General features: G+C 42.8%; 1 protein-coding gene and 1 pseudogene across 1 annotated transcript in view; one reads left to right on the forward strand and one right to left on the reverse strand.

Annotated features, from left to right (window-relative positions):
- The window catches only part of Cfap61 (cilia and flagella associated protein 61), a 273757-nt gene that overhangs the window by 55506 nt on the left and 203599 nt on the right, over positions 1-14652 (reverse strand). Inside the window, exons 22-24 of the mRNA XM_042055131.1 lie at positions 7722-8014; positions 5132-5459; positions 1826-1917 (exon numbers count right to left, since the gene is read on the reverse strand). Of these exons, the coding sequence (XP_041911065.1) occupies positions 1826-1917; positions 5132-5459; positions 7722-8014 (713 nt within the window). The remainder of the gene's footprint in view (positions 1-1825; positions 1918-5131; positions 5460-7721; positions 8015-14652) is intronic.
- On the forward strand, positions 1991-4424 carry LOC119814263 (annotated as a pseudogene).

Below are 14652 nucleotides of genomic sequence, written 5' to 3' on the forward strand. Positions count from 1 at the left end.
TCCTAATTGCTTTGAAGGGTATTTCTGGTATATTCTACTTATACTTGATTGGCCAGAATGCACCACATGGCTAGCCATCCCTCCAAGAAAATCTGAGAAATATCTTTCTGTTCAGTTGGCCATGTCATTAACCCTCAAAAATATTCAGAAGACGATGGGAAAGGAGACTCTGCCCCATTGAGGGAAAATCAAGTGTGACACACAAGGAAGGGAGTCACCATTTGATAAGAACTCAGCCAGGGACAATCTGTCAGAGGAGCTTCCTTGAGGAACTCTCAAGTTGACCAGCTAAAGGGAAGACCCACCCATAGCTCCCACCTCTCCCAGGCGTAATTCATGAATGGGAGGGAAACAGTTAGGCCTGATGGTCATTCCTGGTCCAAAGAATCTGCCTGCCCCAGTGACACAAAGGCATATAGATGTCTATAGGCTGGTGGTATATCAGAACCTAACAATGGTGGTGTACTGATCTCTGTAGGTTAATGGATAAACTGTGGTACACCTAGACAATGGGAAATCACTCAGCACCTTAAAAAATGGACTGTACAGCATGAAAAGACATGGAAGGAACTTAAATATACATTGCCAGTGAAGATAAGCCAATCCCACATGCTGTGGGTTCCAACTGTATGATAGGACAATTAACCCTGATTGTCGATTTGATGGGATTTGGAATCAGCACAGAAACAGAACTCTGGGCATGTCTATGAGGGAGCTTCAGGATTAGGTTAACAGTAAACATGGGTGACAGCATTCTGGGGCTGGGGTCCTGTACTGTACACAAAGGAGAAAGTCAGCTGAGAATGGCCATCTCCCCTCTTCTCACTGTGCATGCGATATGACTACTGCCTCAAGTTCCTGCCTTTCTGGCCCCAAGGACAATGTCCTCAAACTGTGAGCCCAAAGATACCCATTCCTTCCTTAAGCTGCTTACTGCTGAGTGTTTGGTCACAGTAATAAGAAGAGTAGCTAATGCATATGACAACTTTGGAGACAATAAAGAAAAGATGGAGGGGGTTTTAGTAGGATTCTGTATGGCACTGTGGTGGTGGTCACACTGTCAAGAGCACTGTCTGTACACAGCCAGAACAGATCCGAATGAAACTGGGATCAGCCGGTTGCAATGCACTGATGAAGGCCCATCAGTTCTGACGGCTGGATCACTTTGGTGGGAAAATGGAGAGAGTTGGGGAAGGTAGTGAGGGAGAGGGGAATCCAGGAAATCACTGTAACTTTTTCTGGAGTTTGTTATAACACTTAAACTACTTTTTAAAAGTCTATTGAATAAAAGATATATTAAAGCAACACTAAATTTGATCATCTCATGATCTTTGGGAGTTAGAGATGGTGGATGGCTCAGTTGGGAACTAGACTTTCAGTCAAGATTTTGGCTGGAGCTATGGTCATCCCAAGACTTGAATGATAGAAAGACCTACTTCTAAGGAAAGCAATTCAAATGGCTGGTGTAGGCATCCTCAGTTCATTACCATACAGACCTCACCAAAGGACTACCTGGGAAATCTCTTTCTATGGCAGCTTTACCTGCAAAGGTCCAAGGTGGAAGCTATAGTATCTTCGTGATGTTGATACAGTTTGGAAACCACACACTTCCCATACCCATCCTGCAGGCTACACCAGTCAGCTCTGCTCCCTTTGGGAGTGGACCACATGATGGTGTAAAGGACAAAGACTCTTTGGTGGCCACTTTAACTGTTGACATGTACAGTGAGCGTATGATGTGTGAACCAATGACAGAGACAAAAATTTTACCTCCCCATAAAATCAATTATTACGACTAGACGTAAAACCCAAGGTCAATACTTACAAAATCAGGCTGTGATCTTTGAACATCCAAGGGACTTGGTATGGTAGGTTTGGCAATATGCAGATAATGATAAGACCCAGGAAGAATGCCACCTAGAGAAATGGACTATTGGTTTATATTTCATCAAACGACAAACAGAGATGCTCATGAAACTCCAGCTAAAGTATGGCTGGTTAGGAAGGAAGGCCCTGGGTGGTTAAGTGTTATTTAATCAAATCAGTACAATGGAACTAGAATACCTTATAATATAGCCACCTGTGCAAGACATGCAAAGATGCAACCCATTGATATATTACACCTCCCTATACCTAACTCATGGTTACTTAACCAGACCAATAGCTCCAGAATGTTGCCATGGCATTCCCATTTCCCATACTCCTCCAAATAACCAAAACATTAAAAACCATATTTTACATGGAAAATTAACAAAGTTTAGAAAATCATTATTATAAAGTCCTTAAGATTTTGGAGATAATCTTGAGCCTGACCAAGCTCTAGTCTTTGGGGTCCCTCCCTTCTCTTACCTGCTTGAGGTCATTCCCTAAGATCCTACTCAGAGGAGAGGAGCAGGACCACCCCAGACATCTTCTAAAGAGAGGAAGGCAGTAGTTGAATGTGGACTTTTGTCTCTGTGGCCTGGTGTTTCATTTACTAGATCAGGTTTCATAAATACCTTCAGGCCCTATACACACATGCTTTGCAGATAGTCTGTGAACCTCCCAGAACTGAACACCAAATTCTGTAAATATGTATGTTTCTCATGGTGGAAAGGTCTACAAATGTTTTAAAACATGGTTTGAAAATATCTCTTCTCTGTCTTTTTATCGCAACATAAAAAAACCAACAACCTATCTTCCTCTTCCATAGGCAACCTGAGGTGACCTGTGAAATGACTCAGAAAATCTGATAAAATCAGGCAGATCAAGAAGTTCTTATTCTCACATTCACTTTGGAATACCCATGAAACTACCCAAGTCACCAAAGGTATGTAAATCCTAAAAGTCACTAAGTATCTGAAGGATGCCATCTTGAAGAAGCAATGTGCTTCAATCCAGCAATATAATGGTAGAGTTAGTAGATATGCCTGTTATAGAATATTACTTTAAGATGTGTTACATTTATTTATGCTGTGAAATATTTGTTTAATTATGCAAAGACACATTACATTTCTTATATTGCATTTGTTAAACTCCACAAAGCTGTGTTACTTTGCCTGTCTAAAACATCTGATTGGCATACCACAAGGATATGTGCTTAACTATGTGCATAGCAGCATTATTTGTAATAGCCAGAACCTGGAAACAACCTAGATGCCCATCAACTGAAGAATGGATAAAGAAAATGTACATTTACATAATGGAGTACTACATAGTGGTAAAAAATAATGACATCTTGAAATTCACAGGCAAATGGATGCATCTAGAAAAAACATATTGAGTGAGGTAACTCAGACCCAGAAAAACAAAAATAATATGTATTCACTCATAAGTGACTTTTAGACATAAACAAAGAAAAACCAGTCTCCAGAGAAACTAGACAACAAAGAGGACCCTAATATATATGGATTTACATAGGAAGAAGAAAAAGACAAGCTCTCCTGAGTAAATTGGGAGCATGAGGGTCACAGGAGAGGGCAGAAGGGGAGAGAGGAGGAAGGGAGGGGAGTAGAGAAAAAGTGTAGTTCAATAAAAAAACAATTAAAACTGTTTAAATCTTAAAAAAACAAAAAACATCTGATTGGCTTAATAAAGAGCTGACCAGTCAATAGCAAGGTAGGAGAAAGGATAGGTGGGGCTGGTAGGCAGAGAGAATAAACAGGAGGAGAAATCTTGGAGAAGATGATCAAGGAGAGAAAAGAAGGGACTAGCCACCCAGCCAGACATGGAATAAGAAAGAAAGAAAAGATATACAGACATAGAGAAAGATAAAAGCCCAGAGGCAAAACACAGGTGGGATAAATTTAAGCGGTGGTACATGCCTTTAATTCCAGCACTGGGGAGGCAGAAACAGGCAGATCTCTGTGAGTTCGAGGACAGTCTTGTCTACAGAGCTAGTTCGGACAGCCAGGGATGTTACACAGAGAAATCCTATCTCAAAAAACCAAAAAGAAAAACAGAAAATCTGGTTAGAAACAAACCAAACTAAGGATGGGCATTCATAAGAAAGAATAGGACTCCATGTGGTTTATTTGGGAGCTTGGTTGTGGCCCCACAAAAAAGCCAAATTAATAAAAACCAACTACATGTGCCCAAAGCAAATAGTAGGGCTGGACACAGGGTTGATGGCCCTAAAAGAGAGCTGAATTCCTGCTCTACATGCTTAAGGGTGCAGAGAGCAATGCTGAAATTAAAAGGTTGGACGTAGATTCTCTAGTCATTGGTCATATTCAAGTCAACAAGAACATACCCAACCTAAGATATACCTTTGAACTTGTAGAGCTCACGGATGCATTAACCTATACATGAGCTCCCCCTGCCACATGGAGATGATTACCACTGAAAAGGAACAAACTGTTTCTAGGCAAGAAGAGAGGGTTGTGCAGAAGAAAAAGACATTCCAGGAGAAAATGGAGAAACAGAAGCTTGAGGTACAGGAATAAATTAAGCATAAAATAAATGCAAAAAAATCTTCCTTATATGAAATCATCTTCATAGGGGACAACAAGGCTTAGGGAGTGAAATTAGACTTTTTCCCAGCTGTGAATGGCTGAGCCTATCCATGAAGAGGGCAGGCTCTAGAGGCTGGAGAGATGACACATGGTAAAGGGCATTTGCTACCTTTGCAGAGTACTGGGGTTTGGCTTCCAGTACCCACATGCCTGTAACTCCAGTTCCATGGTATCCTGTGCCCTCCTTGGGCCTCCACAGGCACTATACACATGTGGTACCCAAGCATACATGCAGGTAGCACAACAATATACAGAAGATTAAAAAATAGATAAATGTTTAAAAAGAGGGGTTAAGGAATGGGCTGCCTAGAGGGGTCTCTTCAACTATGAACTTATGGTGAGGATGGGAATTTAGGGTAAGATGTCAGGGCAAACCAGTGCTCACTAGCCCTGAGATCTCTGGAGAAGTTACTGATGATTTTCCAGTCTATAATCTGGGGACTGTGGTTAGGCGGGGAGCCCATAATAAATTCCCAGTATGCAAAGGTTCATAGTAATGATATTGCCAGTTCACAATGAATGACAAGTTCTTACTCTACCTCTAGGACAGTCCACTAAAGACCAAGGAGCTATGTTTAGAGAAACATGTGGCTGAACACTGTCCTCAGCAAGTGAGAGAAAAGGGGCCTTCCACGTACCTTGGATCTTGGCTCCCTTGTACATGGGGATGAGGCGGTCAAGGTCAGCTGGTGGTTCAGTTATAGGCTCCAGGGTTGGGTCAAAGAGACTGAGCATAGCTGCTGCCAGCTGGAAGCCAATTTCTTTGGAACTGAAGTTGCTGTGGGTCCACTCGTTTGAATAATATCGGTTTGAGAATTTAGTGAGGGAGCCAGCAGCTCTGATGGCTATGTCATTGGTGTGGAATGTGGTGTCAATCACAAGTCGGCCATCATAGACGAGGCATGCGTCATTAAAGGCTTTAAATGTTTCATAATCCACATTCTTCTTGTAGAAGCTGAAGAATGCCTACAAAGTGAAAAAAAAAACCCACATCATTAATGTGGTGGTTTGAACGAGAACGGCCCCACAGGTTCATATGTTTGATGGAACTGTTTGGGAAGGAAAAGGGAACACTCCTGCATTGTTGGTGGGAATGCAAGCTGGTATAGCTCCTTTGGATATCAGTATGGCAATTTCTCAAAAAATTAGGAGAAAACTTTCCTCAAGAACCAGCAATACCACTTTTGGGTATATACCCAAAGGAAGCTCAATCGTACCACAAGGATATGTGTTTAACTATATTCATAGCAGCATTCTTTGTCATAGCTAGAACCCGGAAACAACCTAAATGCCCTTCAACCGAAGAATGGATAAGGAAAATGTGGTATATTTACACAATGGAGTACTACAGAGCAGAAAAAGTAATGACATCTCGAAATTTGCAGGCAAATGGATGGATCTAGAAAACATCCTATTGTGTGAGGTAACCCAGACCCAGAATGACAATTATCATATGCACTCAGTCATAAGTGGTTTTTAAACATAAAGTGAAGAAAACCAGTCCCCAAATCACAATACCAGAGAACCTAGACAACAAAGAGAACCCTAAGAGAGACACACACGGATATAATGCATATGGGAAGTAGAAAAAAGACAAGATCTCCCGAGTAAATTAGGAGCATAGGGACCTAAAGAGAAGGTAGGAGGGGAGGGGATACTGTGGAACCCTAGTCTTGTACCCTGTAAAGATTTGTAACTTGTGTTGGTTTAATAAATGAGTTGTCTTTACTGAGAAGTAAGCTTTGAATTTTATCTTTAAAAAAATCAAAATCGACAGGCCTCCATTTCAGACTGAGGGAGACAGAGAGGCATGGGGATGGAACACAATTTATCATGTCAGAAATAAATGAGGTGGGAGACGTCCAGAAACGATGGCTGGTGAAGCAGAATCAGAACAAAAAATAAAAGTCTCTATTCTGAAGAGAGGAACCAAGGGTGAGCCTTGGAAATCCACAAAAGAAGTGAAGGTGTACTTGGAAAAGGCAGAAAATCAACAACAGCAATAAGAAAATGGGATGCAGAGCAGTAACCATAATGGAGCCTTGGCCCACAGTTCCCTGCTGTGGGGAGATGGAAGATGCACAGGCCTGGTCTTAGAAAAGGCCCACAGCCACCACTGCCTCAAACCCAGTCACTGGTTTTGGAAAGACAATGGTTTCTCTGGTACATGCGCCAGTGAGTAAGAATAAGTCCCACTTTATGACACTGTGTGACTCAAGGTGTGGTGGATGCTATCTTAAAAGATAAATTATTGTTAAACATTGAGCTACCCAGGGGTCTTATCAGAGGACAATTGTACAACAGAGAAGTTCAGTTTTGCTGCCACAGTCACTGGGTGAAGGCCCAGAGAGACATCTGGATGGATGCTGACCATGAAGGCAGGAGGTGGACGGCAGGAGGCTCTTCTCAGACTGGGAAGTGATGTGGGATTCCCCTCTTATGCTATGAATATGTTTTATTACCGTTGGTTAAGAAATAAGTTCTGACAGCTCCCTGATCAGCAGAATCTTCATGTCAGGCCATTTTCAGGAGCTTCTCGGACCTGCAGACCCATGAACAGGGCTGCTGTGATTTTAAGTCTGGGGTTGCCCAGGGGTCTAGGTTACCACTGTATTCTTGCTGGGGTGTGTTATAGGAAAGCAGGAAAGGACAACCCCTTTCCAGCACCCCTTGGGGTGTCCCTCACTTGGTTGGTGAGATTCTCTCCCTTTTAATGTGCAGTGGGCAGAACGACTTGCCTGTAGGAGAACTGTGGTAGTGGAGCTACTGACGGGCTACTGAGGTCTGGTCTAAGGGGCAGACACCCCAGCTCCCATTCCACTTGCTTTTAGAACTATCACTGTGTTTTGATAAAGCACAGGCTCAAAAAAGGGCTAAAAATCTCAGCTGAAGTTGATCCAGCATCGATAGCCAGAAAAGTCAATGTGCCTTCTAGGTGATTCCAGCTCTCTCTACTGTCTTAACTCAGCTACGCAAGAAATCTCCTGTGGTGGCTGCCTATTTGGGCCAAACAAACCCCCAAACAGGATCAATAGATAATGATAATAAATTATTTTAAGTCACCACATTGGTAGAAGCTTCTTGCTTCTGGGCGAAGGATAACCCGGACAGTTTAAAACATACCCCAAACCCGGCAGCCGTAAATTCTCTGCTGCAGTCTTCCAGAGTCCCTAGCCCCTGGGAGGTGAGCACTCTCCCTAAGTAGATGGTCCACAGGGATGGACTTACTGAGCACTCCAGTCGGAAAGGCTTGGTGGAAGTGGTGAAGCTGGCACTGTGGATGGGATCTGGGTCCTGGCCATCGTTCCACTGAGCCAACAGCGAGTCCTTATAGACAGTCACCCCAGCGGCACTGAGTGCATCTTGCACGGCACTCTCTATCACATAGTTGTTGAAGCAGGTTATGTTGGAATCGGCTGGAGGATGTACCAAGTAGATGCACATCCCCTTAATGCCAGTGTGCAAGAGTGTCTCCACTGTTGTGTAAGCGTCAATTGTATTCCCATAGACAATGACCTTCCCTAGAAAGAGAGGGACATGCTAAGATACACAATTAAAAAAAAACTTATTAGTCAAATGCTAATAATGCTGAATTGCTCCCTCTAACCCTTTCATTTTTCAGCTGCAGGAAGCCAGTGGTGTTACCTAGCAACGGCGACCAAGATAATTTAGTAAAGAATTGGCACAAAACATCCCACAAAGTAGTCAAGTACTTCTAACGCAGAAGTAGGACATTCATTTATGTTCCTATAATTTGAAAGTTGAAATTATGCTGGAGGAAATGGTCTAGAATAAAACCTTTTATCTTGTTTTTGTTCCCTATTTGCTACACTTATTAAGGAAACAAAATTGCTGAAGTCTGCCATGCATACAACTTCTCGTGAGCCAGGAAAGGACACTGGCAAAAAACACGTCTGCCTATGGGTGTGACACAGAGTTTTAATATGGAAATGCTGACCCGGATTGATTTCAAGGTAGCTCCCTTGTTTCTGAAAACTAAGAGTTGCAACAGTCTGCTTTCAATGTGTAATTTTATAAAAATTCAAATTGCTGGTTTTAGAATTGAATGTGTCAAGACCTAGCTAGAGGGATGGAAGGGTATTATTTTGCTCAGCAAATATAAAATCATAAAATAAGCTGGAAAGAATTCCCTGCATAAGAGAGCATTCTGAGAGAAGCAGTCAATCCCACTTATTTACATATTTCAAAAACGCTACAGAAATAATTATAAATGTTATTATTTTACCAGTTTAAGATCAGTGGCACTCTAAACTGGGTGCAGCGTCTACTGTTTATGACATTGAGTTGTTATTTTTTTCTTTGTAAACCTTTTTTACAAAGAAGAAACAAGTGCCTGTAGACTCATTTTTCTCAGATCTGCTGGAAGAATTTTACCGTAATGTCTACACTCGCTGAGTGTTGTTTTCTTCTTCTATGAAAAGAAATTTCATAAGGCAAACTAAACAAGTGTATTTATTCAGTTTAGTTGAATAAATTATGCAAAACTTGCTTTCTTTTTTCTTTCCTTTATTGAAAATTGTTTTTTCATACAATATACTTTGATTATGGTTTCTCATCTCTTCAACTCCTCCAAACTCCCCCTTACCTCTCCTTCCATTCAAATCCACAACCTTTCTGTCTCTCATTAGACAACAACTAGGCATCTAAAGAATAATAATAAAGTAATAACACAAAAACTAACAAATCAAAATAGCACAGAAAAAAAACATGAAGAAGAACCAAATAAAAAATAAAAAGCATGAGAAACACGTTTGCACACACAGGTATCCCATTAAAATATAAAACTGGAAGTCATAATATATACTCAAAGGACCTGTAAGTTTTCTTCTTTTTAAAGGCCCTGGCTCAATATGAGACAAAGAACCTCCAAACAACCCACTGAGTTCATTTTGTGGTGACCATCTACCACTGAGCATAGGACCTACATTTAAGAGTGGTTTGTCTCCTCAGGGAGACTCCCTTGGAGAAAACTAATTTTTCATTTGCACATGGTTATCAATTGGAGACGGCTTCTGGGTCAGGGATGGGGACAAATGTCCACTTCTCCTTTCAGCTCTAGGACCCCATCTGGTACAGACCTGTGCAGGCCCTGTGCATGCTGCCCGGGTCTCTGAGTTCATCTGTGCATTGGTCCTGGTGTATTCAGAAAGACTCATTTCCTTGGCATCCTTCATCCCCTCAGGCTCTTACACCTTTCCCACTTCCTCTTCTGCAGAGTTCCCTGAGCGCTAAGGAGAGGGATTCGTTGGAGACATTCCTTTTAGGACTGAGTATGCCGAGGATTCTCACACTCTGCATATCGTCTGGTCATGGTTGTCTATATTTGTCCCTATCTGCTGTGGGAGGAAGCTTCTCTGATGATGGCTAAGCAAAGGAGTGATCTTTGAGTATATAAGATTGTCATTAGTAGTCATTTTATTGCTATGTTCCTTTAGCAGAACAATAGTATTTGGTTTTCCCTATGTTCCTTGCCTATCTAGTCTCAGGATCTTGACCACCTAAGCAGTGCTGGGCAGAGGTCCCATCTCATGAAGTGGGCCTTAAATCAAATCATATAATGGTTGGTTACTCCCACAAGCTTGGTGCCACTATTGCACCAGCATATTTTGCAGGCTGGTCACCTTTGAAGACTAAAAGGTTTGTATCTGAGTTGGTGCTTACTTTTCTCTTTTGGTAGCATGCAGAGTACCTTCCAGTTCCATGAACAGTAGACCATAGGGGTAAAAGCTCTAGAGAGGCACCAGCTGGACTTCCAATGAGTTATGTAGGTGTTGTCTTCAGCAATAGGACCTTTCCATCAGTTTGAAGGGAGCAACCAGTAGCCTTGGAAATAGCCTGGGCTGTTTTGAGGTTCCTATGGAGCTTCTTTGGTCAACAACTTGATTAGATGTAACCCATTACTAGTACTGGAAGCTTCATTTGTAATTGTCCAGTTGGGGCTCTGTATCTATCATCACTTGACAATTTCTCTTAGATGGCATTCATATATGAATAGGAGGCTTCTACTATACCGGGCTTCTACATGACTCATCAAATGGCCCTTAGTTTTAGATGTCCTTCCCCATATTCCCTCCACTGAACCCTCTCTTCCCTCCTCCCCCCAATTTGATCCTCCCTTTCCAGTACTCCACCCTGCCCTTGTCCATCCATAACTATCTATTCTATTTCCACTTCCTAGGGAGATTCCTTCCTCCCCCAGTCTCTTATTCTCTACCCAATCCTCTGTGATTACATGGATTATAGCTTGTTTAATAATGGCTTATCCACATATAAGCAAATACATGTCATATTTGTTTTTCTGGGTCTGGGTTACCTCACTCAGGATGATTTTTTTCTGGCCCCATTCATTGACCTGTGAATTTCAGAATTTCATTCTTTAAATGGCTGACTAATATTCCATTGTGCAAATGTACCACATTTTCTTCACCCATCAATCCATTGATGATTTGTTTCCAATTTCTGGCTACTAAATGAATAGAGCAACAATGAACATGGATGAACAAATGTCTATGTAGTAAGGTTATATGCCCAACAGTAGTATAGCTGGATCTTGAGGCAGATCAATTCCCATCTTCCTGAGGAACTGTCACACTGATTTCCACAGTGGCTGTACAAGTTTGCACTCCCAACAGCAACGAATGAGTGTTTACCTACTCCACATCCTTGCCAGTATGAGCTGTCTTTTTTTTTTTTTTATCTTGGCCATTCTAACTGGTTTGAGATGAAATCTTAAAGAAATTTTGATTTGCATTTCCCTGATGACTAAGGATGCTAAACATTTCTTTAAGTCCTTCTCAGCCATTTCCTCTTTTGAGAATTCTGTTTCGAGCTCTACTCCATTTTTAAATTGGGTTGTTTTCTTGATGTCCAATTTCTTTGAGTTTATATATTTTGGATATTAGCCCTGTATCAGATGTGTAGATGGTAAAAAAATCTTTTCCCATTCTGTATCCTGCTGCTTTGAACATCTGATTTTTCATAAAGAAGCCAGAAATACACACTGGAAAAAAAATCGCACTTTCAACAAATAGTGCTGGTCAAACTGGACGGCCGCTTGTAGAAAAACACAAATAGATTCATACTTGCCACCTTGCACACAACTCAGCTCTGAATGGACCAAGGACCTCAACATAAAACCAGATATACTGGGGGCTGGAGAGATGGCTCAGTGGTTAAGAGCACTGACTGCTCTTCCAGAGGATCCGGGTTCAATTCCCAGCACCCACATGGCAGCTCACAACTGTCTGAAGATCCAGTTGCAGGGGATCTGACACCTTCACACCAATGCACATAAAATAAAAAAGTTAAATAAACCATAAAAAATATTTTTAAAAAAACAGATATACTGACTCTAATAGTGGCACAGGAAAAGACTTTCTGAACAGAACACTGAATACACAGACACTGAGAACATTAATAAATGGGATGCCATGAAACTGGAAAGCTTCTGTATGGCAGAGGATACCATTGAAACTTGCTTTCAGTCCAAAATTTAAAAAGAAGGCTTATTTAGTAAAAAGATAAGCTCCAAGAACCCTCAGATGGTGCCTCTGGGGCAGCCCACATCTAGAAAATACTCCCATGTGCCTGTTCCTCTGTCATGGGATGCCAAGCCAGCAGTGTGGCGGGGGAGGGGAGAGGGTAGCCTTACTCGCCTTGGCCAGGGGCCTTCTTATTGGGAAGCAGGTTCTTCAGATCAGTAGTTCCTTGGCTGATAGGGTCAACACTTTGTTTAAAGTCCTGAAGCTCCTGCCTGCTGCAGGACAGCAATCTTGGCTGTCCTGTACAACCAAGAGTGGGCCTGCCAGGAGACAAGGCAGGACACTAGAACTGTCAGGGGGCTGAGTCCCAGTCTTTCTAAATAGACGTTACAAAGCATGCTCATTTTCTGCTGAAGAAATTTAAGTGTGTAGGCCACACAGAGCCCAGGGTTTTGTGTTTCGTATTCTCTGCCATGCTAGCTGAAAGCAATTCCACTGTGAACGTTTTCCTGCCTGCCCAGGGAAGAAGGGCAGCTGTGCTGGAATATGTGGCAAGCTGGGCTCTCTAACAAGTGCTCCTAATAGCTGTCAACAGCTTTGATGATGTTTCCAACTAAAAAATAATCAATATATTTTATAAGACCTATGCTTTTATTGGTAAGACTAACGAAAGTCTAACCTAGAACTGTTTTGGCTAGTATGACAGTTTTTGAACTGTGACAGAGTGTCTGAGAAATATCAACTTACAAGGAAGAAAGGGTTATTTTGCTACAGAAGCTTTGGTCATGGAACTTGGTTCTTTTGTCTTTTGGACAGTGGTGGGGCAGAACATCATGCTGGTGTGTGTGTGTGTGTGTGTGTGTGTGTGTGTATCTGAGGGAGCCTGCCCCCCCCCTTATTGTGGCTCTGAGGCAGAAGAGACGGGAAAAGGAGGGATTCAAGTCCCCCCCTTCAAGGGCATTACTCTATTGAGCTGACTTCCATCCACAAGATACCACTTCTAAAGGGTCATACCACCTCCTAGTAGAGCCACAGGCTGGGGACCAAGCTGTTAGCATATGGGCCATTGGGGGGCGGACACAGGACCCGACTGTAACAGCTTTCTTCAGTTTGAACCAACAGTCCCTAAAAGAGAGGCAACTCTTTAGTTTCCCAACAGACAGCTATCGCAACAGCGCTGCCTAACAAGCCTCCCCAAAGCCAGTGCCAAACACCTGTGGTGAGCTGGAGTTTCCTGATATGGTTCCGCCTTGTGGTTTGCTGGGTAGGAGTTTGCTCAACACGTGTTTTGTCTTCCCTGAACAGATAACTCCCCGAGGCATAATCTACTTATGAAAAAATGCAAGAACACCAATCCTTGAGTTTACTTCACGTCCCTGCATACATAACATCCACAGGATTCCGTGGCCAGCAGTCACACCTAAAGCCAAGAGAGCAGGGAAGGGCCTTCTGACAACACAGGGATGGGGTGGGGTGGGGCATGGACCATGCCAGTCATGTGTAATGGTTGCTTACACAGTTCCATCTAAAGTATTCATTCAAATACTTTCCATCTGATGATATCGTCTCATTACTCATAAAATATACAAGAATCCCATTATAATTTGTCTGGAAATAAGTCAGACTATAGTACAGACCCACAAGGAGACAAGCTAACAGCCTGACACAACGAAGTCAGTCTGTTGGCTTCGCCAGTCCAATCTGTTGCCTTTGAAATAGCTTTTCCATGGGAGATCTTTCTTTCCGCTGTTTTCCTGAAATTGGGAATTCTTTTTTCATCATTTCTCACTTTTACTTTGCAAAGAAATTTCTTTTTTTTCATGGTTTATTTTTTTATATTTAAAAATTTCCATCTCCTCCCCTCCTCCTCCCCCTTCCCTCCCCTCCTCCTCCCCCTTCCCTCCCCTCCTTCTCCCCCTTCCCTCCCCTCCCCTCCACCCATACCTCCCCTCCCTCCCTCTCAAGGCCAAGGAGCCATCAGGGTTCCCTACTCTATGCTAAGACCAAGGTCCTCCCAACTCCCCCAAGGTCCAGGAAGGTGATCGACCAAGCTGAGAAGGCTCCCACAGAGCCCGTCCATGCAGAAGAATCAGAGCCCAGCGCCAGGGTGGATATGGGAGCAGGGAAGCATATATCTTAATTTAGGGAGCCACCTGAGGGTTGTCAAGAGACTTGACCCTAGAGGGGTTCCCAGGTTTCCAGGGAGATGCCCCCAGTTAGTCCCTTGGGCAGCTGAGGAGAGGGAGCCTGAAAAGGCCAGTTCCTATAGCCATACTGATGAATTTCTTGCATATCACCATAGAACCTCCACCTGGTGATAGATGAAGAAAATGACTGAGCCCCCACATTGGAGCACCGGACTGAGCTCCCAAGGTCCTGATGAGGAGCAGAAGGAGAGAGAACATGAGAAAGAAAGTCAGGAACGTGAGGGGTGCGTTCACTCATGGAGACGGTGGGACTCATGGAGAGTTGGGAGATCACCAACTCCAGTTGGAATGGTACTGATGGATCATGCAACCAAACCCGTCTCTCTGAATGTGGCCAACAGTGGGGGCTGACTGAGATGCAAAGAAATTTCAGAGGCAATTTGTTTATGACTCTGATATGCCAAGTACAACACCAGCACTTTTATATACTTTATCATTGGCTCCATGATG

This window comes from Arvicola amphibius, chromosome 5 (assembly GCF_903992535.2).
Source record: "Arvicola amphibius chromosome 5, mArvAmp1.2, whole genome shotgun sequence".
Lineage (NCBI taxonomy): Eukaryota > Metazoa > Chordata > Mammalia > Rodentia > Cricetidae > Arvicola > Arvicola amphibius.